A 25,254-nucleotide genomic window follows, 5' to 3' on the forward strand; every position below is an offset into this window, starting at 1 on the left:
AGTCCATCTTAAAAGAAATCAGTCCTGAATATTCTTTGGAAGTACTGATGCTGAAGCTGAAACTCCAATACTTTGGCCATGTGATGTGAAGAACTGACTCATTTGAAACGACCCTGATGCTGGGAAAGATTGAAGGTGGGAGGAGAAGGGGACGACAGAGGATGAGATGGCTCAATGGCATCATTGACTGAATAGGCATGAGTTTGAACAAGCTCTGGGAGATGGTGAAGGACGGGGGCCCTGGCGTGCTGCAGTCCATGGGGTGGCAAAGAATCAGATACGACTGAGCGACTGAACAACAACAGCAAAAGGGAACATGAGGATAGCCTTCTGGTCAATCCTGGGTCTCTGGACTTGCTTGAAGGAGCTCCAGATTTTCTCCTGGGCAGATGAGACCACATCCGTCCTATGTAGGGTTAGCTTGAAGCATTGCAGATCTTCAAACGCATAGCACTCAGAAAGGTATTGAGCTCCCTGAGAACCTTCCAGAATGATTAAGTCTTTTCTTGAAGATGGGGTCAACGTTTGGATGTCTTGAGTGTGACTGTGGTGTGAATTTTGCCAAGAGTGGCTGACAGACACCACGGCTGGGCTTTCTCTTCTGCAGAAATACCCAGGGGGACTTCAAGGTGTGTTGACACAGTCCGCGTGGGGACACGTCAGAAATATTTGGAAGGAGATTCTAGCTGGCTTGGGAGAGACGACCTCTTCCAAACTGGTTTACCTACCCATGTAGAAGACGTCCCAGGTGGCGCTAGTGGTAAAGAACCCGCCTGCTAACACAGGATCGATCCCTGGGTGGGGAAGATCCCCTGGAGAAGGAAATGGCAACCCACTCCAGTTGTTTTTTCTTTTTTTTTCATTTTGAACTTTTTATTTTGTATTGGGATGTAGCCGATCAATGTTGTGAGGGTTTCAGGTGGATGGCGAAGGGACTCAGCCAGACACAGACGTGCATCCATTCTCCCCCAAACTCCCCTCCCATCCAGGCTGCCACATGACACTGAGCACGCCGGAATAAGCACCCAGGGCTTACGCCGAAGGGTGTCCGCTGGTCACGTGCTCACGGTGACTGGATGCGGGCGGGCTGTTTCTCTGGAGGCGAATCCGTGCGGGCCTGAGGACACGGGGCTGCCCTCTGCTGGGTCTCACTACCTCACTTCACAGCACGCGCTCGCGGTCCTCGGTGAGCCCCGCTGCAGCTCAGCTGTGTGGGGCCAGTCCTCCGTTTTGTGACACTGGACGCCGTGATTCCACCAGAGAGCCTGACTTCAGAAGCATCCTAGTGCTGGGAATGAAGGCAGCGTGTCAGACCCTCTCGTGGGGGTCCGTGTGGGTGGCCACCACATGGATAATTAAAGCCAGATGTCAGCTGCCGTCCTAAGGAGGAGGAGATGCTGGCCACCACAAAGATAATCGAAGCTGGACATGGGTCGCCGTAGTAAAAACAAGATGCAGGTTTTAAATGTTTGAGTGGTTTATTTATCGCTTCCCCAGGTGCCTCAGTGGTGAAGGATCTGCCTGCCAATGCAGGTGGTCTCAGGTTAGATCCTTCGGTCGGGAATATCCCTGGGAGGAGGAAATGGCAACCCACTACGGTGTTCTTGCCTGGAGAACCCAGTGGACAGACGAGCCTGGGGGGCTACCGTCCATGGGGTTGCAAAGAGTCAGACACAACGCGTACTGTCGAAAATCATCACATGGATTTGGAAGAAGGTTGACACGGCTTTGTTCAAATCCACGTGGGATCCGAATGGACTTCTGGGGTTTGTTGTGGCGTTTGCTGTGAGAGGTGCATGCTATGGAGGGGCTTTTATTTTTTATCTGTGGGTGAATGACCTGGCGTCTTGGTTGGTTTCATACCTATGATGCTTCAGGGGCTACTAGGAAAGAGCCGCGGGGACAAACTCCTTGGGTGGGTGGGATGGTGGGAGGGGGTGGGAGTGGGGGTTGCCACCCATCAGAGTAATCCCTTGGGTTTGTTTTGGGGAAACATGATGTTGGACTATAAGATACAAAAGGCAGATTCTATGTCCATGAGAAGAGAACTCCGGAGGGTGAACATCGGAGTCCAGCTTCTCCAAAGAGGACCCTCCATGTGAATGGTCTGACGGCTCACTGGCTTCAAGTCTAGGCTCACCTCAGACCTCTCTCCCACATTATGAGGTCTGTCCTCATGTCTGGATGAAGGCCAGCACATTGCAATTAAAATTTTAGGATGGCAATGCGGTCTCCTTCTTGGGTTTCTGGATGTGTTCTGAGTCTTCAGAATGCCATTGATAGGAATGTGACTGGCTTCATTTGTCTTTCTATTAATTAAAATAACCAAATGGGTTTTTCAGAATTGATAGTAACCTACATGGGAAGGAAATCCAAAAAAAAAACAAAACACGGGATACATGTGTTTCTTGCTGAGTCACGAGGTCGTCTCTGACTCTTTGTGACCCCATGGACCGCAGCACTCCAGCCTTCCCTGTCCTTCACCAACTCCCGGAGTTTGCTTCAACTCATGTCCGTTGAGTCGGTGATGCCATCCAACCATCTCCTCTGTCGTCCCCTTTTCCTCCCGCCTTCAATCTTTCGCAGCATCAGGGTCTTTTCCGGTGAGTCAGCTTTTCCCATCAGGTGGCCAAAGGACTGGAGTTTCAGCTTCAGCGTCAGTCCTTCCCGTGAATACCCAGGGTTGATTTCCTTTAGGATGGACTGGTGGGATCTCCCTGCAGCCCAAGGGCCTCGTATAGCTGATTCACTTTGCTGTTCGGCAGAAAGTAACACAACGTTGTAAGGCAATGACACACCAAAAACAAAATTTTTTTACCTTAAAAAAAAGAAAACCTAGCAGTGGGCTGACCCAAGAATAAATTGCTAATAGTAGAGACAAAGGTGGGACTTGGTGTCACGGAGACACAGCCTGTGGGTGAGGATGGAACTCAGAACACAGAACAAGGTGATCTCACGTATAGCACGCTGATCAAAGCGAATGATAAGAGGATTACATACTGAGGAGTTGCTGAGAGAGCCGATTTAAAAACTTCTCATCACCAGAAAGAAAGGGTAGCTGGTAACGATGGAGGTGTCAGCTAACGTTTGGCGGTGACCATTTGGTGACATGACGTGGGATTCTCCAGGCAAGAGTACTGGAGTGGGTTGCCGCGCCCTCCTCCAGGGGATGTTTCTGACCCAGGGATCGAACCGTCTCCTGAATTGGCAGGTGGATTCCTTACCAGTAGCGCCACCCATTTATACACATTTGAGATCTTTGTGTTGCAACCGTAAATTTACACCACAGAGTATGTCAGTGACACCTCTCTGAATCTGGGGAAAAGGAACTTCCCCCGTGGTCCATTGGTTGACTCCTCTCTTCCGCTGAAGGGAGGTGTGGGTTCAGTGTCTGGTTGGGGAATTAAGATCCCCCATGTTGCAGGGCACAGCCAAAAAAAATAAATAAGGCTAATTGAAGAAAGAAAAAAAAGTCACACAACTTTTTCTCCAGCGGTCCCCCACCATGGTTGAACTCGTGAACTCCTGTCTGCCACATGCATGCACAGATTTCCTGGTGGGGCTAGTTAATAACTCTGACAGCCTGTTGCTGCTTGTCATATCAAATAATATTTCTGGAAGGCCACTCCTTGGTATCAACAAAGGCTCACAAATATTTCTCTGGCTGGGTGGTTTGTAGCAAATGTTGAAAGACGTGCCCTTTTAAAGTGATTTCTCAAGGACATTTTCACCCTCCCCCACGACCTTTTCTTTTCAGTTCTTGGAATGACTCATGTACTAACTCATCCAAGAACTATTTTTTGATTATTTACTGTTCAGGGAACCAGGAGTCTCTGTAAGACGTTTGTAAAAATATAACCATGGCAGCCTGAGACAGAAAAAAGAAAATGGTAGGAAAACAAATTTTGAAGAAACCCTGGTACTGGTTTGTTTTCAAAGCCTTGTAGAAGGTGTGCTTAGGTAAGACAGAAGAGGAGAGACAGGGACACAGAGGAGAAGCCACTTGGAGACGGAGGCAGAGACGGGAGGGAGGTGGCCACCAGCCCAGGGACGGACGCCTGGAGCCCCCAGAAGCTGGAAGAGGCGGGAAGGACCCTCCCCTGGAGACTCTGCAGGGACTCAGCCCTGGGGCCCTTGACCTCAAGACGTCTGGTCTCCAGGACCAGGGGAAGATGGATGTCTGTTGTTTTAAGTCCCCTGGTTTGTGGTCATTTGTTGTTATCAGTACAGGAAACTAATACACCCACTCTCTGTAAGCCTGTCTAGATCTCAGCTTTTCATCAAGACCATGTCCTCCTCCAGGAAACCTTTTTATAGACTTTCCAGGCTTCAGAAGCAGTCAAAGACCAGTATAGAAAACTCCCAGTATTGCAGACTTAAGTGTGTGATGTCCTGATCATTTAATTTTCAACACCCTGAGCATGGGCTTCTATAATTGATCTCATCAAGGCAGCAGTGGGCTTCCCCGGTGGGTCAGCGGTAAAGAATCCACCTACAACGCAGGAGCTGCCTGAGACTTGGGTTTGACCCCGGGGTCAGGAAGATCGCGAGGAGGAGGGCATGGCAACCACTCCAGTCTTCTTGCCTGGAGAATCCCCATGGACTGAGGAGCCTGGCGGGCTGCAATCCATGGGGTCGCAGAGTCAGACCTGGCGGGCTGCAGTCCATGGGGTCGCAGAGAGTCAGACATGACTGAAGTGACTGAGCACGCACCCAAGGCAAGCCAGATCTTAATTCCCTGCCCACGGATGGGCATCCTGGATGAGAACCAGGAATCCCAGCCAACACTCCTGCAAAGGCTACGAGGCTAGAAGCTATTTCTCTCTAGAACTTTGACCCCAGTGAAAAATGCGTTTATCTCAGAGGCAGAAACTGTAAACGCAGGTATAAAATTTTTTATTAGAAACACAGCATTAACCAGTGAGGAAGCACAGAGAGAAATGGTTCCTTTAGTTACCACAGAAGCAAGAGAGACAGGCTTAAGGGGAGACAGAGGGTGTGGGCGTTCCCCCCTCCCAGAGAGGAGCCCAGTCCGGAGGCGGTTAAGATATTTATAGAAGGCAGCTCTTCCGGGTCTTTGTCTTCCTTCAGGTCCATTACCTGGTTTCTTTTCCCACACCTGACCTACCCCGGGACCCGCCCCTGGGGTGTGCACACGCACCCCTCGGGCAAGATGGATCTCGAAGTGAAGGCTTCTGGGAGCAGCAAGACTCATTATGGTCTGGCGTGACCCGCTGACTGTGGACCCTCCTCAAGGAGAGCCTGCGTAGCGTTTCGCTTGTCCCCAAGGAGGGGCGAACGGAGATCCCTCAAGCCCTCAGTCACACGGGGTTTTGTGGCTCTGTGCCCTTGCCTTGACTCTTCCCCTGAGATGCTGACCAGAGACAAACGCTGCCGAGTTACCCTGTTTCTGACGCCGACGATACATCCCTCCACTGGAGCCCAGCCTATCTCCTTGTCTCGGGAAATGCACACAGCACGCTGGTTTTAAGCTTCCGGCCTGAAGCCCACGTCTTCCGGGCCCCACGAAATGCACCCCAGGAGACCAGTCGTACATGTCTATCCCGGAGACCATCCACCTCCGACATCACTGTTCCCCACACATGAAGGCAAGGGTCCGCCCAAGTGCAGAGAGGCACGGCCACAGAGAAAGGACGGCCTTTTCCACAAACAGTGCTGAGAAGAAAGATGCATGTTGATAGAGACCTCTCGGAATTCCTCTGCTGTGTGCTTATATATAGAACTGACTCATTTGAAAAGACCCTGATGCTGGGAAAGACTGAGGGCAGGAGGAGAAGGGGACGACAGGGGATGAGGTGGTTGGATGGCATCACCGCCTCAATGAACAGGAGTCTGAGCAAGCTCTGGGAGTTGATGATGGGCAGGGAGGCCTGGCGGGCTGCAGTCCATGGGGTCACAGAGAGTGGGACACGACTGAGTGACTGAACTGAACTGAATACACACATATGCCTGTTACCACCGGAGATGTACACACACACACTCAGACGCCGGAGGGGAGGGGCCGGCCACGCCTCCCTAAGTCCCTCGTTGGTGCCGGGCCTGCCTAACCGGTTGGGCCAGTTGTTAACCATGGAAACTATTAAGAAGCAGACTCTGGGGTCCTCCGGGACACTCGTGAACTTTGACCTGATCCTAGTAAATCCCCCTGCCCAGAGTTAAAAGACCAGACTTACAGGCGCCCGGGAGACAAAGATCGAGTTTGTTCAGTTCAGCCGTGCATCAGCTCCGTGCCCCAAGTCCCGGGTGACGCCTCCCAGCTTCCCACACTCCTGGGGCTCGAGGCTGTTTTCTTTGCACTTGGGGTCTGCAGGGGAAGCCCCCTTCTCCTGGGGGGGGTCTTTCCCCACTTTCCCGCCAGGCACCCATCTGCTGAGAAAACGCTTGTTTCTTCTCAGAATCAGTTTTACGACCGATTACCACGGAAATGCGTAACATTTAAAAGGTCTGACTCAAAATGAATGCCATTCACGAGGAGTGCGTCAGAAAGTTGTAACGGAGGAAAAGAAGAAAAAGACCCAAATAAGGTGAAAATGCATAAACTTAAAAAACTGTTTTTGTTTTTTAAGAAATACAGGAGTTCCTGGTGGTGCAGTGGTTAAGATCGCTGGTTGGGGAGCTAAGATTGTCACTTGCCTCGGGGTCAAACAACCAAAACATAAAACAGAAGCAGTACCGGAACAAATTCAATAAAGACCTTAAAAAAATGGTCCACGTTAAAAAAAAAAAATCTTAAAAAAAAAAAATGTTCAAGGAAGCCAAGCGGAACCTCTAAATTAGAAGCATTCCTGTTTGAATCGTTGGCTTTATAGGTGGCATGAAAAGTTTGGAGGTTTCCAACAAGGAAGTACTTATCCATGTTATACTTGGATGTATGTCCAGTGTCTCCCCATCACCAGCCCCTCCCCAGTCTGTGACACACAGCAGTCTGCTCTCTGCATCTGTAACTTTATTGTTTTCAATTCCACACAGATGTGAGAACATAAGATAGTTGTCTTTCTCTGCCCGACTTATTACACTTAGCATAATAATGCCTTCAAGGTTCACCTGCTGTCTGCTCAGTCGCTCAGTCGTGTCTGACTCTTTGCGACCCCGTGGACTGTAGCCCGCCAGTCTCCTCTGTCCGTGGGATTCTCCAGGCAAGGATACTGGAGTGGGTTGCCATGCCCTCCTCCAGTGGGTCTTCCCCACCCAGGGACTGAACTCAGCTCTCCCACATTGCAGACAGAGCCAGGGAAGCCCGCTGCTGCAAGTGACAAGATTTCTTTTTTATGGCCAAGTAATATTCGTGTGTGTGTGTGTGTGTGTGTGTGTGTGTATGGGTTTCCTTGGTGACTCACTGGTAAAGAACTTGCCTGCCAACGTAGGACACCCAGGTTTGATCCCTGGGTCGGGACGATTCCCTGGAAAAGGAAATGGCAACCCACTCCAGTATTCTTAGCTGGAGAATCCCATGGACAAAAGAGCCTGGTGGGCTACAGTCCATGGGGTCACAAAGAGCATGACTATGTGTGTGCACATGTATTTTCTGTATTCATTCATCCATCTCGATAACACACTTGGGTTGTTACCTTGTCTTGGCTATTGTGAATAGCACTGCCGTGAACACAGAGGTGCAAATAAGTCTTCAATATCCTGATTTCATCTCCTGCAGACAAATACTCAGGGCTTCCCTGGGGGCTCAGTTGTAAAGACTCTGCCTGCAATGCAGGAAACTCCAGTTCGATCCCTGGGTCAGGAAGATCCCCTGGAGGAGGAAATGGCGACCCATTACAGTATTATTGGGTAGAGAATCCCATGGACAGAGGAGCCTGGAGGGCTGCAGTCCATGCGGTCGTATAGAGTTGGACACGACCGAGAGACTCTCTCTCACACACGCACACGCGCGCACGCAGGGCTGGGATTGCTGCATCCTAGGGCAGTTCCATTTTTTGGTGGTTGGAGGACCCTCCAGCCTGCTGTCCCAAGCGGCTGCTCCAGTTTTCCGTCCCGGACAGCACACAGGGGTCCCGTTTTCCCTGCCTCCTCGCCCACCCCGTGCCGTGACCTTGGGAGCAGCGAGGTCAGGTCTCCCCGGGGTCCACGTCCCGGGAGCACGCGCAGAACGGGAAGATCCCGCAGCAGGGCTGCAGCCACGGCTTCCAGGCCACATGGCGGAAGGAGAACTGCGCAGGCGCCGGGCTCACGGACCCGCGGTGCTCCCGGACCGCCCGGCCCACGCGGGCCACCGCCTCGCGGTACAGGGGCCCGGCGTCGGGGGACACGGGCCGGGCCTCGGACGGGTCCCTGGACAGGTCGAAGAGCAGGGGCGGGTCGTGGTGGGTCACGCCGGACCCCGAGCAGGGGCACACGCCGCGGCCGTGGCAGGCCCCCGCGCCCTCGGGGTGGAAGAGGGGCGTGGTGTAATGGACCTTCCAGAGCCTTCCGCCTACGGGCAAACGGAGACGGTCCCCCATCAGCTGCGCGGACACCTGGCTCTCTCCTCCCTCACCTTTCTGTCTTGTGTGTCAGCTGTCAGCCATCTGTCATCTATCTGTATCTTTTCCTCCATATGCAGCTGTGTCCTCTATATGTAGCTGTGTCTGACTCTTTGTGACCCCGCCAGGCTCCTCCGTCCATGGGATTCTCCAGGCAAGGATACTGGAGTGGGTTGCCATGTCCTCCCCCAGGGGATCTTCCCGACCCAGGAATTGAACCCAGGTCTCCTACATTGCCGGGCAGGTTCTTTACCATCTGAGCTACAGGGAAGTCCCTGTATATGTATCTAAACTATTTATTATCTACCTATTCATCTACTGGAGAAGGCAATGGCAACCCACTCCAGTACTCTTGCCTGGAAAATCCCATGGATGGAGGAACCTGGTAGGCTATAGTCCATGGGGTCTCAAAGAGTCGGACACGACTGAGTGACTTCACTCACACTCATTCACTCTATTCATCTATTATCTGTGTATATCTATTTCTCTATCCACCTATCACATCATCCTTTTCATCTATTACATATCTATTTACCAACCACCATCCATCCATCCATCCATCCATCCATCCACCCACCTATATCCATCCATCATCCATGTATCCATCCCTTATCCATCCCTCTACGCATCCATCCATCCACCCATTCATCTATTAATCTGTCCACTCATCCATCTACCCATCGACAGATCCATGCATCCATCCATCATCTACATATCCATTCATCTATCCACCCACCTATCCATCCATCCTTCCACCCATCTATCTACCCATTCATCCATCAGTCTATCTATCCATCCATCCATCTATCCACCTATCCATCCATCATCTGTGTATCCATGCATCCATCCCTTATGCATCCCTCTACACATCCATGCATCATCCATCAACCCATCCATCCATCGATCATCCATCCATCCATTCATCATCTATGTATCAATTCATCCATCCATCATCCACCCATCCACCCATCTATCTACCCATTCATTCATCAGTCTATCTATCCATCCATCCACCCACCATCCATACACCCATCAATCCATCCATCCATCCATCATCTACATATCCATTCATCTATCCACCCATCCATCCATCCCTCCATCATCCATCCATCCACCCATTCATCTACTAATCTGCCCATCCACTCATCCTTCTACCCATCCACACATCCATCCATCATCCATCCACCCATCAAATCTATCCATGCATCCATCCAGCCATCATCTACATATCTTTTCATCTATTCACCCACCCATCCATCAATCTATCCATCCATCATTCATCCATCCATCCATCGATATATCCATCTGTCCATCCATCATCAACGTATCCATTCATCTATCCACCCACCCATCCATCAATCTATCCAGCCATCATCTATGTATTCATCCATCCACCCATTAACCATCAACCATTCATCCACCCACCCATCTATCCACCCATTTACCCATCAGTCTATCTATCCATCCATCCATCCATCCACCCATCATCCATCCACCCATCCATCAGTCTATCCATCTATCTACCCATCTATTCACCCATTCATCCATCCATCCATCCATCCATCAATCAATATATCCATCTATCCATCCATCATCAACATATCCATTCATCTATCCACCCACCCATCCATCAATCTATCCAGCCATCATCTATGTATTCATTCATCCATGATCCATCAACCCATCCATCCATCATCATCCATCCATTCACCTATGCATCTATCTATCTACCCATCTCTCTATCCACCCATTCATCCATCAGTCTATCCATCCATCCATCCATCCACTGTGAATCCATCCATCCATCATCTATCCATCCACCTGCCCATCCACCCGCCCATCCACCCGGGCACCCACACATCCTCTGGGTTCCATCTCTCTGGAGGACCCTGACTAAGACCAGCACCCGCCGAGGCGTGGGGAGGCGTGCACTCACTGTCCTTCTCGTGCCAGCGGGCGGCGTGGAGATACTGCCCGCAGTAATGAAACAGGAACTCGTGAGCCGAGTACTCAGCATCTCCCCGCAGCAGGGGCAGCAGGCTCTGGCCGTCAATCACCCTGATCAGGGAAGAGACCACAGGAGGGACTGAGACTGAGCTTGTGCGGGCAGCACTGTGGACCTGGGACCTTCAAAACCCCAAGGCTGCCAGGACCCCAGATAACACACAGTGGATCAGACATGCCCCGTCTCCCCGAGGCTGCCCAGACTGCACGTAGCACGTCATAAATAGAAGACACGCACACACACCCAGACACAACAACACACACCACGCTGACTGCAGATATTAACACCAAGTCTTCTTAAATTCCAGCTGGGCTGCCCGTGCCCCTAGGCTGAAGTCTAGGGGAACAGAAACCTTTTACTTATATTTTTCAATTTATGTATGTATTTTTGAATTTTTATTTTCTAGTGGAGTATAGTTGATGAACAACATTGCAAGCAATAGTTTCAGGTATGTGGCAAAGTGAATCAGTGATACGTAAGGCATGCATGTATTCTTTTTCAAATTCTTTTCCTATTTAGGTGATTACAGAGCATTGAGCAGAGTTCCCTGTGCAGTATAGCCAGGCCTTGTTGGTATCTGTTTTATATATAGGAGGTGAGGCGAACATCTACAGTCAGCAAGGCTTTGAGTGAAGCAGATCGCCCTGGGTTTAGGAGGGTGAGCCTGGTCCAATCAGTTGAAGGCTGTCAAAAACAAATCTGAGGTTTGCTGGAGAAGAGAAAACTCTCCCTCAACACAATGATACAGAAATTCTCCTGAGTTTGCACCTTGCAGCCTTCCCAACATCAAATTTTAATTCTCCAGTCTCTACCACTGCATGAGCCAATTCCTTATGATAAATGTCTTATTTTGACCCCATGGACTGAAGCCGGCCAGTGTCCTCTGTCCATGGGGTTCTCCAGGCAAGAATACTGGAGTGCGTTGCCATGTCCTCCTCTAGGGGATCTTCCCAACCCAGAGATCGAACCTGGGTCTCCTGCATTGCAGACAGGCACTCCTTACCATCAGAGCCACTAGCAAGAGCCCTTACTACTTAACACACACACACACACACACACACACACACACACACACATATGTATGTTGGCTCTCTCTCTCCAGAGAAATCTGCTGAACTACAAATACTACTAAACTAAAAAGTTAATAAGATGGCTTTTTTAGGGGGGCAGTAAGAACTAGGGGATAAAGTACCTTATGTTATTATCCATCATACACAAATATTTATTGGTTATCTTTTTTCAGGTTTTTTTTGGGGGGGAGGAGGTGACTGGTAGAATCCTTGTTCTCCAAGCAGAGATCGAACCCATACCCTCTGTGAGTGGAAACGCGGATTCCTAACCACTGGAGCTCTAGGCAAGTCCCTTTTTGATTATCCTAAATGAAGTAAAATCCAATCTTATATCAAAATATTTACTTATAAGAAAAAAAAAATATTTACTTCTATTTTCTCTCATGTATGAGAGGGGCTTTTTGGGTGTGTATCGAGGTACATAATCATTTTTAAATCATATTTTCAAGGAACTTCCCTGGTTGTCCAGCAAGGTTAAGACTCTGAACACTTGCAGTGCAGGGGGGGACACAGGTTTGATCCCTGGTCCGGGAACTAAGATCCCACATTCTGTGTGGCACAGCCTAAAAATAAAAAAAATAAAAAAAAAAATTTAAATTCTCATAGCCTCACCAACACGTGGGCAAGATTGCATTTCAGAAGATTAATAGCAGATGTCGCATTCTGACAACCGGATCTCCGGAGTGTGATGCCAAAATGTAAACTTTTGCCAAAAAAAAATCAAAACAAGTCACTGGACCCAACAGTTCATTTAGCCTTGTTTTCCGGGGTGTGGTCATTTCACATCAGCCTGTCCCCTCCATGGGAGATTGTTTTAAACGTTCTCCTATTGTAGACTGTTTTCCCCTAAAATATGGACGAGGGAAGGGGGCTCTCTCAGGACGCAGGGAGGTGTACCTGTCCTGGGGCACCTGGCCGCCCGCCAGCTGGACCACGGTGGGGAAGACGTCCATCAGGCTGGTGGGCTCATGGACCACGCGGCCGGCCGGCAGGACGCCGGGCCACCTGAATATCCCCGGGACCCGGATCCCGCCTTCCCAGCCGGCCATGCCTTTGCCACCTGGAAGGGAAGGACGCCATTGCATTCTCAGGAGATGCTCCAGCCTAGGCACACACCCGGATGTACCTGAGTGTCTATATCCAGTGTGCGCGCTCAGTCGCTCGGTGGTGTCCGACTCTTTGCCATCACTGTAGCCCACGGGCGCTAGTGGTAAAGCACCCACCTGCCAACGCAGGAGATGTAAGAGACATTGGTTTGATCCCTGGGTGGGGAAGATCCCCTGGAGAAGGGCAAGGCAACCCGCTCCAGTATTCTTGCCTGGAGCATCCCATGGACAGAGGAGCCTGGTGGGCTACAGTCCATGGGGGTCTCAGAGAGTCAGACACAACTGAAGCAACTTAGCACGCACGCACAAACTGTAGCCCACGAGGCTCCTCTGTCCATGGGATTCTCCAGGTGAGAACACTGGAGTGGGTTGCCATTTCCTTCTCCAGAATAATTCAGATGGACTGTATCAAATTTTATTTTATTCATTTTATTTCTAAAAGTTTTTTTGGCCAGGCTGAAAGGCATGTGGGATTTGAGTTCCCTGACCAGGGATCGAACCCGTTCCTCCTGCAATGGAAGTGCAGAGTCTTAACCAGTGGACCACCAGGGAAGTCCCTCATGTCAGATATTTAAAAGTACCAATGTAAAGAGATTTTACCCTGGAACCTCAATGCCCGTGGGCCTTACCTCTGTATACTCCATTCCACCCGCCCAGCTGGACGTGTCCGTCTCTCGCCTCCAAGTGTCCTCCGTGATCAGAGGTGAAGTACGTAAGAGTCGTGTTTTTCAGACCGTGTTCTTCAACGGCATTCAGAATCTCCCCTTTGGGAAAGACGGAGCATTTCAGGGCAACGTAAATGAAACAGCATCTGAGAATTCAACACGATGTCTCCTTTCTGAGGGTTTCCCAGGTGGCTCAGTGGTAAAAGAACCCACCCGCCTGCCAATGCAGGCAACGCAGTTTCGATCCCTGGGTTGGGAAGATCCCCTGGAGGAGGGCATGATAACCCACTCCAGTATTCTTGCCTAGAGAATCCCATGGACAGAGGAACCTGACAGACTGAAGTCCAAGGGGTTGCAAAGAGTCAGACACGACTGAGTGACTAAAACTTAATTTTTAAGCTCTTTGTTTAATGTACTACAATATGGTTTCTGTTTCATGTTTGGTTTTTTGGCCACGAGGCATGTGGGATCTTAACTCCCCATTCAGGGACTGAACCCACACCCCGAGTTAGAAGGTGAAGTCATCACCATTGGACAACCAGGGAAGACCTGGCGTGACAGCATTCAATCACAGGCTTTAAAAGGACACCGTTGTGCAAAAGTAGACAAAAGGAATCGGAAAGGCAGAAGGAGTCTGTGGATGATATGGGAGAATCGTCCTCTATGTCTTTGATTCTTTACTGAAGGCTGGCTCCTGGGGAGGTCCCCCACCTGTCACCCCGCCATCAAGGGAAGGCCGGGAACTAATGAAGCCTGGCCGTGGGCTGACTTACCCACGAGCCAGTCCATCTCCTCCACATTGTCGCCATACAAGCCGTGCTGACTTTTCCCAAGGAACCTTTCTGTGGTCACCAGGGGGATATGGACATGCAGCAGTGACACGAAGAGCAGGAATGGACCACGCTTATTTCTGGAAAGAGGAGAGGACATCCTTCGGTTATAAGAGCATCTCTTTGATCCAGGACTTGAAAGTAGAGACTGAAGGCTCGTGGGCATCAAGTAGTTAACATGTTCCGTTTGCTGGGGGTTTTGGCATCTGTAAAACAACTGAAGAAGTCTGCATCAGACACTATGATCTACGTACTTCAGACAGGAGCTGGGGCAGAGGACAGGGGTCGGGGTCTGTCCCAGGAACGCCCGAGGGTCATGTCAGCTACATTTCCATATCAGCACACACAGCCCCCTTACTCTTTTAAGTTGCTGTGAAGTATTCTAGACATTCCAAGTGGCTCAGTGGTAAAGAATCCAGCTGCCAGTGCAGGGGACCCAGGTTCAATCCTTGGGTCAGGAAGATCCCCTCGAGGAGGACATGGCAACCCACTCCAGCATTCTTGCCTGGAGAATCCCGTGGACAGAGGAGTCTGGCGGGCTACAGTCCATGGGGTTGCAAAGAACACGAGCATGTGTGTATATACATATATATTTTCTTTATCCTTTCATCCACTTAGGCTGTTTCCACGTCTTGGCTATTGTGAACACTGCCGCAGTGAACATAAAGGTCCAGATATTTGTTCACTGTCCTGATTTCATCTCCTTCAGTCAAATACACAGGGGCTTCCCAGGTGTTGCTAGTGTTACCACAATCAGCTTACCAATGCAAGAGACCTGGGTTCATATCCCTGGGTTTGGAAGATCCCCCTGGAAAAGGAAATGGCAACCCACTCCAGTATTCTTGCCCGGAGAATCCCATGGACAGAGGAGCCTGGCGGGCCACAGACCACGGGGGTCGCCAAGAGTCGGACACAACCGAGCGACTGAGCATGCACACAGAGAACGTTTATATTAACTAAAACAAAACAGAGCCAAAAAAAAGAAAGAAGAGATTGGAGTTTTGGAAACCAATCCATGTGTAACCGCTGAAGTCTTCAAATCCACCTGCTCATTTCAACTCACTCCAGTCTTCTTGCCCGGAGAATCCCATGGACAGAGGAGCCTGGTGGGCTACAGTCCACGGGGTCACAGAGTTGTACATGACCAAGAGACTAAGACACACACACACATATGCCTGCTCATAGAGCTGGCAGATTCCCACCGGTGGTAAAGAGACTCAGATGCAGCGAGAACTCACCTCTGATTTCCAAGGGGACGGCGCCATTACCTTGCAATAAAGGAAACGGCTTCCTCAAGCACGAGGCTCGAAGCTCTTTCCAAAACCATGGGCTGCTCGGTGACTTCGTGGTTTCTCATCAGGATGCAGTTCCAGCGGCGGACGAAGCCAAAGCTGGCGTACCAGGACGTGAAAAACAGCAGGACCAGGGTGGCCACACTCAAGACTAGTTTCCAGGAAACGGAGATCAGCCTGCAGGCTTTGCCGGCCACGATGGTCAACACGCCCAGGGCCATGATCTGGGTGTAAAGCCACAGCCTGGCCCTCAAGCCCACGTCCACTTCCAGGGGCCTGTCTGGGTGGCAGTCGTTGACCAGCGTGAAGGGCATGCCGTAGAAATAGTCAAAGCCGTGGTGCAGAGGGTGATGGCAGTGGTCGGTGCGCGAGGCACAGTTTACACCCTGATGCCATTTTCCTGAAGACAGAAGCAAGAACTTAAAAAAAAAAAAAAGATGAAACATAAAAAAACAGTGTATGCCTAAGGGACTCAGCCTGAAATTACCTTCTGAGGGTAATTTGGAGGTTCGTCACCGACTCAGTGGTCATGAGTTTGAGCAAACTCCGGGAGATGGTGAAGGATAGGGAAGCCTGGCATGCCGCAAGCCATGGGGTCGCAAGTAGTCGGACGCAACTGAGCAACTGAACACCAACACACAAAAAGCAATAGGGGCTTCCTATGTGTCTCAGTGGTAAAGAATCTGCCTGCCAATGCAGGAGACACAAGAGATGCGGGTTCAATCCTTGGGTTTGGGAAATCTCCTGGAATAGGAGAAGGCAACTCACTCCAGTATTCTTGCCTGGAGAACCCCATGGACAGAGGAGCCTGGTGGGCTACAGCTGCCCAAAATTCCACGTGGAGAAGTGACACTTGTTCCCGTGGTCTCCCCACGACTCACAAGCTATCTTCAGAACCTGTAAGACTCTGTCCTGGTTCCCAACCCAGGAATCTGCCCTTTTACATTTAAGGAAACAAAAACAGAGGGCTGCAGTGAAGATTGTGGAGAATAAAAACCATACAGAAGAAAGCCACCTCCAAAGCTGTCCACCATCTGATGTTTTAACACTGAGTTTTGAGATGAGGTGTGGACATTTTTTATTTTTTTAAATTTTTTTTCCATTTATTTTTATTAGTTGGAGGCTAATTACTTTACAATATTGTAGTGGTTTTTGCCATACATTGACATGAATCAGCCATGGATTTACGTGTATTCCCCATCCCGATCCCCCCTCCCTCAAGGTGTGGACATTTAAACCAATATAATGTCTAGAAGATTCTGACCAGTGCCGTGAGGAAAAGATGGATTCCTCCAGCAAAGAGGCTAATGGAGAAATATTTTAAAGTTACAAGGACTCCCTGAGAAAACCATAATTGTAAAAGACTCATGCACTCCAATGTTCACTACAGCACTATTTACAATAGCCAGGACATAAAAACAACCTAAATGTCCATTGACAGATGAATGAATACAGATGTGGTACATATATACAATGAAATATTACTCAGCCATAAAAAAAGAATGAATTTGAGTGACTGGTACTGAGGGTGAATTAACCTAGAACCTGCTATACAGAGTGAAGTTAAGTCAGAAAGAGAAAAACAAGTATGGTATGTTAACGGGTATGTTTGGAATTTAGAAAGAGGGAACAGGTGAACCTATTCACTGGGCAGGAATCAAGACAAGGGTGTGGAGAAAGGACATGTGGACACAGTAGGGGAAGGAGAGGGTGGGACGAACTGAGACAGCAGCACTGACATCCATACACGACCACGTGTAAAACAGACAGCTGGTGGGAAGCTGCTCTATAGCACAGGGGGCTCAGCTCGGGGCTCTGCAATGACCTAGTGGGGTGGATGCCGGGGGTGAGCGGGAGGCTCAAGAGGAAGCATTCTTCATGGCTGATTGATTTCATTGTAAAGCAGAGACCAAGACAACATTGTAAAACAACTATCCTCAAAAAAAAAAGTCTAGAAAAAAAAATAAGAATGAATATTGTTAAAAGAAAAGAAAATTACTGGGTCAAAAAAAAAAAAAAGACTCTTCAGTTTCAACATGGTGAACCATTCAAGAGACATGAGAGGAACCAGGAACTACATCTGGGTTCTGACGTTTCAATGTTTTCTAGGAACATCAGTCAGTTCAGTTCAGTCGCTCAGTCATGTCGGACTCTTTGCGACCCCGTGAATCGCAGCACGCCAGGCCTCCCTGTCCATCACCAACTCCCGGAGTTTACTCAAACTCATGCCCATCGAGTCGGGGATGCCATCCAGCCATCTCATCCTCTGTCGTCCCCTTCTCCTCCTGCCCCCAATCCCTCCCAGCATCAGGGTCTTTCCCAATGATTCTAGGAACATAGGGTCTTGCAATCCCTGACCTTCACCGTCACGCAAAGAAAGCAGAAGAATATACACGTCACCACATACCGATGAGGCCCGTGGTGTACCCCTGCCGCTGAAGGATCTTTGCAAACGTGGTTTCATTCTGCGGGAGTCCCCCCGAGCCCGCGTTCCACATTAGGGCCCGGTAGCCGTCCGTGGCGTCCATGCCTGTGGAGTTGAGCAGAGCCGAGAGAAAAGGTTGGTTTCCGGTAAACAGCCGGAAGTACCGTACTTCCGGGAAGTACCCTACTTCTGGTAACTACCGTACTTCCGGCAAGTACGCCGAGGGTCTCCGCTGGGGACTGAGGTTCTCCACAGCAGACGACCCTGTAAGGAACCATCTGAAATTGCAACTCGACCTCGAGACTGACTCAAAGATTCTGGACAAACAACTTGGAATACAATCAGTTACCCTGAAGACTTTCAGCTTTCTGAATTCTCAGTAGTTACAGAGCTTTCTTGGTGGCTCAGATGGGAAAGAAACTGTCTGCAATGGAGGAGACGGGGGTTCGATCCCTGGGTTGGGAAGATCCCCTGGAGAAGGAAATGGCAACCCACTCCAATATTCCTGGCTGGAGAATCCCATGGACAGAGGAGCCTGGAGGGCCACAGTCCATGGGGTCACATAGAGTCTGGAGATGACTGAGCAGCTTCGCACCACCAGAGCACAATATTTACATAATTCCAGGAAAGTGAATTTGCAGATTGTATTTTAACCATCTATCAACTATCGGCACCTGATTTCTTTTTCTTTTTTGGCTATTTTCAGGATCTTAGTTCCCAGACCAGGGATTGAACCCATGCCCCCTGCACTGGAACCTCAGAGTCTCAATCACTGGACCACCAGGGAAGTCCCACTACCTGATTCTTTTTTTTTTTTTTTTTAATATACATTTATTTATTTGGCTGTGCAGGATCTGAGTAGTGTCAAGTGGGATCTAGTTCCTTGACTGGGGATCAAACCCATGCGCCCTGCATTGGAAGAAAAGTCCCAACCACTGGGCTGCCAGGGAAGTCCCACCACCTGATTCTTTTTTTTAAAGAAAGATAGGGGTGTGTGTGTGTGTGTGTGTGTGTTGGCTGTGCAGGGTCTTAGTTATGGCATGTGGAATCTGGTTCCCTGCCTGGTGTGTGTGTGTGTGTGTGTGTGTGTGTCCCTGGTGTGTGTGTCTGTGTGTGTGTGTGTGTGTGTGTTGGCTGTGCAGGGTCTTAGTTATGGCATGTGGAATCTGGTTCCCTGCCCAAGGATTGAACCTATGCCCGGTGCAGTGGAAGAGCATGGAGTCTCAACCACTGGACCACCAGGGAAGTCCTACCACCTAATTCTTTTTGTTTGTTTGTTTTTTGTGTTAGTCTTTTTTTTTTTATTTGTATCAAAGCCCCCTTGTCTTTTTATACAGTAGCTCGTGGGGTTCTCACTGGGAAATATACGGGAGTGGTTTGCCTCCTCACCGATGCAATGGACACGAACTTGGGCTAACTCCGGGAGATGGCCACCACCCCATTTTTAAGGACAGTCAGCGGGTGGACAAGGCCAGCCCTTTCCCCAGCCGCCCCCACAACACCGACCTGATCTGAAGGCGTGTCTCCCCGTGAGGAAGGCGGCCCTGCTTGGGGTGCAGAGGGGGGCGGCCGCCAGGTGCTGGGTGAGCCTCACACCTTCCTCCGCGAGCCGGTCGATGTTCGGTGTCCTGGGCAGAGCACACCAAGGTCACCGTTAGGATGGGCCAAGCGAGAGTGAGCGGGGTAGGGTCCCTGTGCTGAAAGGTATATGAATGATTTCTCCATTTGAGGAACTTCCTTTAATTGTATTTTGTCCCCTGCAGGACCTCCCTGGGGGCTCAGATGGTAAAGAAACCTGCCTGTAATTTAGTATAACTGGGTTCAATCCCTGCATAGGGAAGATCCCCTGGAGGAGGCAAGCCACTCCAGTGCTCTTGCCTGGAGAATCCCATGGACAGAGGAGCCTGGTGGGCTACAGTCCATGGGGTCACAGAGTCTGACACGACTGAGCAACTAGCACATACACACATCTGCAGAGGCAGTTCCTGAAACTTCTGTTCAGAGGTGGCGGCTGATGGTATCATGCACATTCACTCCACAAAAGGTTTCCGTGCATGCTCAGTTGTGTCTGACGCTTGGGCTGCAGCAAGCCAGGGATCCCCGTCCATCACCATCTCCCGAAGCTTGCTCAAACTCATGTCCATCGAGTTGGTGATGCCATCCAACCATCTCATTCTCTGTCATCCCCTTCTCCTCCTGCTCTCAGTCTTTCTCAGCATCAGGGTCTCTTCCAGTGACTCCGCTGTTTGCATCAGGTGGCCAAAGTACTGAGCTTCAGCATCACTTGCCTGATCTTAGGAATTCTCACCTTACTAGTCTCAGATTTCCCTCTAACTCTCCTTCTTTCCCTCTGAAGTCCCTTGCACTCTCTTCTTCACCTCAGAAAGGTTGATAATGCTCTTTTGCTCCAAAAATAACTTTCGCTGTGGAAATTTGATGCCTTAAGAAATTTCCTAATTTCTGCAGGCAGATTTGAAGTCTGCTTCGTTCATCCAAACAGGTACACACTCCCCCCCCCCACCCCCCCGCCAGAACTGCCTCCTGCCCCCCCCATCCCCAGCTCCTGGTACCTTAGTGTGTCGTTTCCATAGCAACCGAGATCCCCAATGCCCAGATCGTCTGCCATTATCAGCAGGATATTTGGTTTAGACATATTTGCTGATTTTAATTCGCAAGTCTTCAGAAGCAAACACATGATGAGCAACACATTTAAAGAGTCCCTAGAGAGAGAAGAAAGAAAACAGACAAAAAATAAACGTCTCCTTTGGAATGAAAAAGTCAGCCTTTCAAACCAGGTTGCGGGGAAGGTGCGGGCATTTGCATTCCACTGCACGAGTGCTCCTTCCATAGGTCCGGTCCAACTCTTTGCAACCCCACTGACAGGAGCCCACCAGGCTCCTCTGTCCATGGGATTCTCCAGGAAAGAATAACCAGAGTGCATTGTCATTTCCTTCTCCAGGGGATCTTCCCCACCCAGAGACTGAACCGGTGTTTGCTACACTGGCAGAGGGATTCTTCACCGCTAAGCCACCTAGGAAGCTCCTCCTCTATATTAGGATTTAAGAAAGAAGAGCCTGCAGCCCTTGTATACTTTTATCCCAGAGGCTTGACCAATCCATTCCACGCGCCACACAAAACTTGAACGCGTTAGTTTTTGCTTCTGAAAGTCGTGATCAGCCCAAATTCAGTTTCTTTCACTGAATTCACCCAGGCCCCCACCTTGCACTACTTTGTAATTAATTCTCCCTGCACCACGGGCACGCCTTTCCCTGGGCCTCAGAACTGCCTTCCTGGGTCAGGGGGGCCCAGGGTGAGGGGGGCCCAGGGTGGGGGGAGCCCAGGGTGAGGGGGGCCCAGGCTCCGCCAGGAGGGAAATGGGGCCAGGTCGGATCAGAGGGGGACTTTGTTTTTAAAGGATCAATAGGGGATTAAAACTACCCTAGACAGCACAGCTCTTTTGATCAAATGATCACTGCTCGGATTTCAAAAGCGCGCGGTCAGCGAGCGTCGGGGGCGCACCCGGCGCGCGCCACTGAGGTTTGGGCGGTCCTGGGGGTGGACCTACGCAGGCTCTCCCCGCTCCCCAAAAGCCAGAGGCACTCGGGGGCTAGACGCTCCAGCGGATCCCCGAGACCTAGCAGGGCCTCCGGTGCCATCCACGTTCCCGGATCGCGTCCCGGTGGACGTTCCCCGATCGCGTCCGGATACGCCAAGCAGTCCGGAGGGTCGGGGAGGCGTCTCCGCGGTGCTCGGGGTTGGGGACCTGTAGCCTGGGGACTTCGGTTTGTAAAGGATCAATACGGGATTAAAAGTCCCCTAGACAGCACAGCTGTTTGGATCAATCACCGATCCGGTTTGCAAGGCGCGCCGCCAGCGAGTGCCGGGCGCCGCCTCGGCGTGTGCACTGCGTAACGGAGGTTTGGGCGGTCCTGGGGGTGGACCTACCGAGGCTCTCCCCACCCCCAAGCCCTGGGGGCTAGAAGCTTCAGCGGAGCCCAGAGTCCCCAGCAGCCGCCCTCCCCCCCCCCACCCCGTGCCAACCCCATCCCCCAGTAGGGCCCCGATGCGCCAAGCAGTCCGGAAACTGGGGGCGGCGTTTCTGCCGCGCTTGGGTTTCCGGACCTGTAGCCGGTGGCCTGAGACTTGGGGAGTGGGATTACCCTTGGAGGAATTTGTGGTGGTGAAAAGGAAAAGAGAAATAAGTTTTTCTTTCCCTTTCCTGAGAACAAAGAAGAGAGTGAACAGTGAGCAGGGCTGATCATTCCTAGTTTTGTTTTTTTTTTTCACTTTAACTGCTCGGAACTCTGCCTGTCTGTAACTAAAGTTTGCTTTTTCTGACCCCTGACTCTGCAGGAGCCACAATTCACCCCCCCCCCACCTTGGAATCTATGCTAAATACACCCCCTACGTGGTGTTCACGCTTACAGCACCCTTCTCCTTGAAGTTACATGTCAGAAAGAAGGCTCCCCAGAGCAACCGAACCGCCAGACTCAGTTATGGGTTACTGACGACAGTGTAGGACTGTCTTTTAAACAATGCAAGAGGAAGAAATCAAGATCCTATCACCTCTTTGGGGGCCTGCCTGTTGGCCCAGAAGATAAAGAATCTGTCTGCCGTTTGGAGACCCGGGTTCGATCCCTGGGTCAGGAAGACCCCCTGGAGAAGGAAATGACAATCCACTCCAGTAATTCTTGCCTGGAGAATCCCATGGACAGAGGAGCCTGGAGGGGCTCCAGTCCACGGGGGTCGCCAAGAGTCCGGAAGGTAGGGACAAGGGGCAGACCGAGTGCATCCTAGTGGGTTTCAGGCACACGGCCACGCCTGTGGGGTGGGGGGTGGGAGGGTGGTCACTGTTCAGAACGGGGCTGTGTCTTACTTTGGGGATGGAGGGCGCGCGGGGAGAGAGGGCTGGAAGGAGGCTCCGGAGCGTGGGCTTTTCCAAGAGGGAGCCCGGGAGAGTCGCGCCATAGAGAGTGGCCGGAGGGGACGCGGAGGCGCTTGGGGACCGGGACCTCTGGGGCGGGACAGGAAGTCTTTGGAGAGCGGGGGAGGGCCTGCGCCACCTCTACCGGGGCGTGGCCTGCGTGCCCCCGCTTCCTCCCCGCCGCCTCCCCCCCGGCTTCTGGTCCGTTTCCTTCCGCTCCCTCCCGTCGTCCCTCCCCCCCACCTCCCGACGCCCCCCGCCCAGCTCTCTTGTCCCGCCGGCGTCCGGGAAGGCGAGGCTGCCTCCAGCTGCGTTTTGGAGACTCCGAGGCGCAAGCGCAGCCCGGCCTTTGGCTGGGTGGGTGGGGTTGGGGGTGGGGGGCGGTCCGCGCTCGCCCTAGACGCCCCTCCCCTCTCCATTCTCCTGTTTCCACGCCCCCAGCCCCGGGATCGGGGAAGGACCGGGTCCCAGGGTCCCGCGCACCTGGCGGCGTGCGCGGCGCGTCTCCTCTGCGCAGCGGGCGCCATGGCGGAGCGCGGCCCGAGCGCGGGACCTTGCCCCGTGCGCGCTGTGTCCCGCCCACCGAGCGGCGAGAGCAGGGGTGTGGGGTCCCCCTCCCGCTCTAATCCGCTTAAAGTCCTGGGGCCTCAGGCGGAACTGAGCTCCTAAACAGGTTTGCCTGGGTGGCTCTCGGTGGCTGGCACTCCCAGGGGACTGGGGCCAAAGTGGGGGTGCCGTTGTTTAGTTTCTGCGTCGTGTTTGACTCTTTGCGACCCCATGGACTGTAGAACTGCCAGGCTTCCCTGTCCCATCACCATCTCCCGGACTTTGCTCAAACTCTGTCCATCCAGTCGGTGATGCCATCCAACCTTCTCATCCTATGTCGACCCCTTCTCCTCCCGCCTTCAATCTTTCCCAGCATCTGAGTCTTTTCTAGTGAGTCAGCTCTTCGCATCAGATGGCCAGAGTATTGGAGCTTCAGCATCAGCAACAGTCCTTCCAGTAACGTGACTGTTATCACACCCCCAAACTGGTGGCAATGTGGTAAGAACAGGGATTGAAATTCGTTATAACTGGTTGGCAGATAGATGGGGAAACAATGAAAACAGTCACAGACTTTATTTTGAGGGGGTCCAAAATCACGGCAGATGGTGACTGCAGCCATGAAATTAAAAGACACATGCTCCTTGGAAGAAAAGTTACTGACCAACCTAGACAGCATATTAAAAAGCAGAGACATTACCTTGCCAACAAAGGTTTGTCTAGTCAAGGCTGTGGTTTTTCCAGTGGTCATGTATGGATGTGAGAGTTGGACTGTAAAGAAAGGTGAGCACCAAAGAATTGGTATTTATGAACTGTGGTGTTGGAGAAGACTCTTGAGAGTCCCTTGGACTGCAAGGAGATTCAGCTAGTCCATCCTAAAGGAAATCAACCCTGAATATTCATTGGAAGGACTGATGCTGAAGCTGAAATTCCAATCCTTTGGCCACCTGATGCGAAGACCAGACTCACTGGAAAAGACCCTGATGCAGGGAAAGACTGAAGGCAGGAGGAGAAAGGGACAACAGAGGATGAGATGGTTGGGTGGCATCACCGACGCAATGGACATGGGTTTGGGTAAACTCTGGGAGTTGGTGATGGACATAGAGGCCTGGCGTGCTGCGGTCCATGGGGTCGCAAAGAGTCGGACACGACTGAGCAACTGAACTGAACTGATAGCTGGTTGGTTCACTTTGGATGCAGGTTTCTGGGATCCCACCCCCCAAAAACTGGAAAAGCTGCAGTCATGAGAATAGTGAACATGCTCTTCACCTCAAGTGGCCAGAGTATTGGAGCTTCAGCTTCAGCATCAGTCCTTCCAATGACTATTCAGGACTGATTTCCTTTAGGATGGACTGGCTGGATCTCCTTGCAGTCCAAGGGACTCTCAAGGGTCTTCTGTTACTGGAATAGAGTTGATTTACAATCTTGTCTTAGTCTCAGGTGTAAAGTGAATCAGTCATACATACACATGGATCCCCTCTTTTTTGTATTTCCTTCCAATTCAGGTCATCACGGGTCATTGAGTAAAGTTCCTTGAGCTATACAGTAGGTTCTCACAAGTTATCTGTTTAATACATGTGTGCTATATTGCCTCGATCATGTCCGAAACTTTGCGACCCCGTGGACTGTATAGCCTGCCAGGCTCCTCTGTCCACGGGATTCTCCAGGCAAGAATACGGGATGGAGTAGCTCGCCACTTCCTTCTCCAGGGGAACTTCCCGACCCAGGGATTGAACCTGCGTCTCAGGTCTCCTGCACTGGCGGGCAGGTTCTTCACCACCAGTGACACATAGAAAGCCATTTAACAACAGTTCCTCTAAACGTGCATGTTAATTCCAAAAATTTAGACCTAGACTATTTTTGCTTTTCAAAATGTGCTATTATATTTGAATAGCAAAA

At 51.0% G+C, this 25,254-nt stretch overlaps 2 protein-coding genes across 8 annotated transcripts in view; one reads left to right on the forward strand and one right to left on the reverse strand.

The window, feature by feature from the left end:
- Window positions 1-7,441: 7,441 nt before the first annotated feature.
- LOC122434370 (arylsulfatase D-like) lies at window positions 7,442-23,406 on the reverse strand. Of its 3 annotated transcripts, none has more exons than XM_043457643.1 (10): window positions 23,296-23,406; window positions 20,459-20,608; window positions 19,395-19,516; window positions 17,871-17,993; window positions 15,440-15,863; window positions 14,115-14,251; window positions 13,306-13,440; window positions 12,468-12,630; window positions 10,432-10,553; window positions 7,442-8,446 (listed from the first exon to the last, which is right to left on the reverse strand). In XM_043457643.1, the coding sequence occupies exons 1-10, from the start codon at window positions 23,337-23,339 to the stop codon at window positions 8,082-8,084; spliced, it is 1,785 nt and encodes a 594-aa protein (XP_043313578.1). In that variant the 5' UTR covers window positions 23,340-23,406; the 3' UTR covers window positions 7,442-8,081. The 3 variants fall into 3 exon arrangements, with proteins under 3 accessions (XP_043313578.1, XP_043313577.1, XP_043313579.1); XM_043457642.1 differs by lacking the exon at window positions 23,296-23,406 and adding an exon at window positions 22,765-22,900; XM_043457644.1 differs by lacking the exons at window positions 7,442-8,446; window positions 10,432-10,553; window positions 23,296-23,406 and adding exons at window positions 11,900-12,133; window positions 22,765-22,900.
- The window catches only part of ARSH (arylsulfatase family member H), a 50,060-nt gene continuing 46,457 nt past the window's right edge, over window positions 21,652-25,254 (forward strand). For 2 of the 5 annotated variants that reach the window (XM_043457650.1, XM_043457651.1), the window contains exon 1: window positions 21,936-22,652. The gene's annotated coding sequence lies outside the window, so the exon portion shown is untranslated. Of the gene's footprint in view, window positions 21,671-21,934; window positions 22,653-25,254 lie in introns of those variants that run through there. The other 3 variants (XM_043457647.1, XM_043457652.1, XM_043457646.1) reach the window with 3 other exon arrangements.

Source organism: Cervus canadensis, chromosome X (assembly GCF_019320065.1).
Source record: "Cervus canadensis isolate Bull #8, Minnesota chromosome X, ASM1932006v1, whole genome shotgun sequence".
NCBI classification, from domain to species: domain Eukaryota; kingdom Metazoa; phylum Chordata; class Mammalia; order Artiodactyla; family Cervidae; genus Cervus; species Cervus canadensis.

Bases quoted from the DNA above. Each gene is read 5' to 3' on its own strand.
- LOC122434370 (XM_043457642.1), bottom strand. From the start codon at position 22,856: ATGGCGCGACTCTCCCGGGCTCCCTCTTGGAAAAGCCCACGCTCCGGA. The intron at 14,252-15,439 runs GTAATGGCGCCG...TCCTCTTTCCAG, and splicing joins GCCGTTTCCTTTATTGCAAG to AAATAAGCGTGGTCCATTCC. The intron at 8,447-10,431 runs GTGAGTGCACGC...GTTTGCCCGTAG, and splicing joins CCGCTGGCACGAGAAGGACA to GCGGAAGGCTCTGGAAGGTC.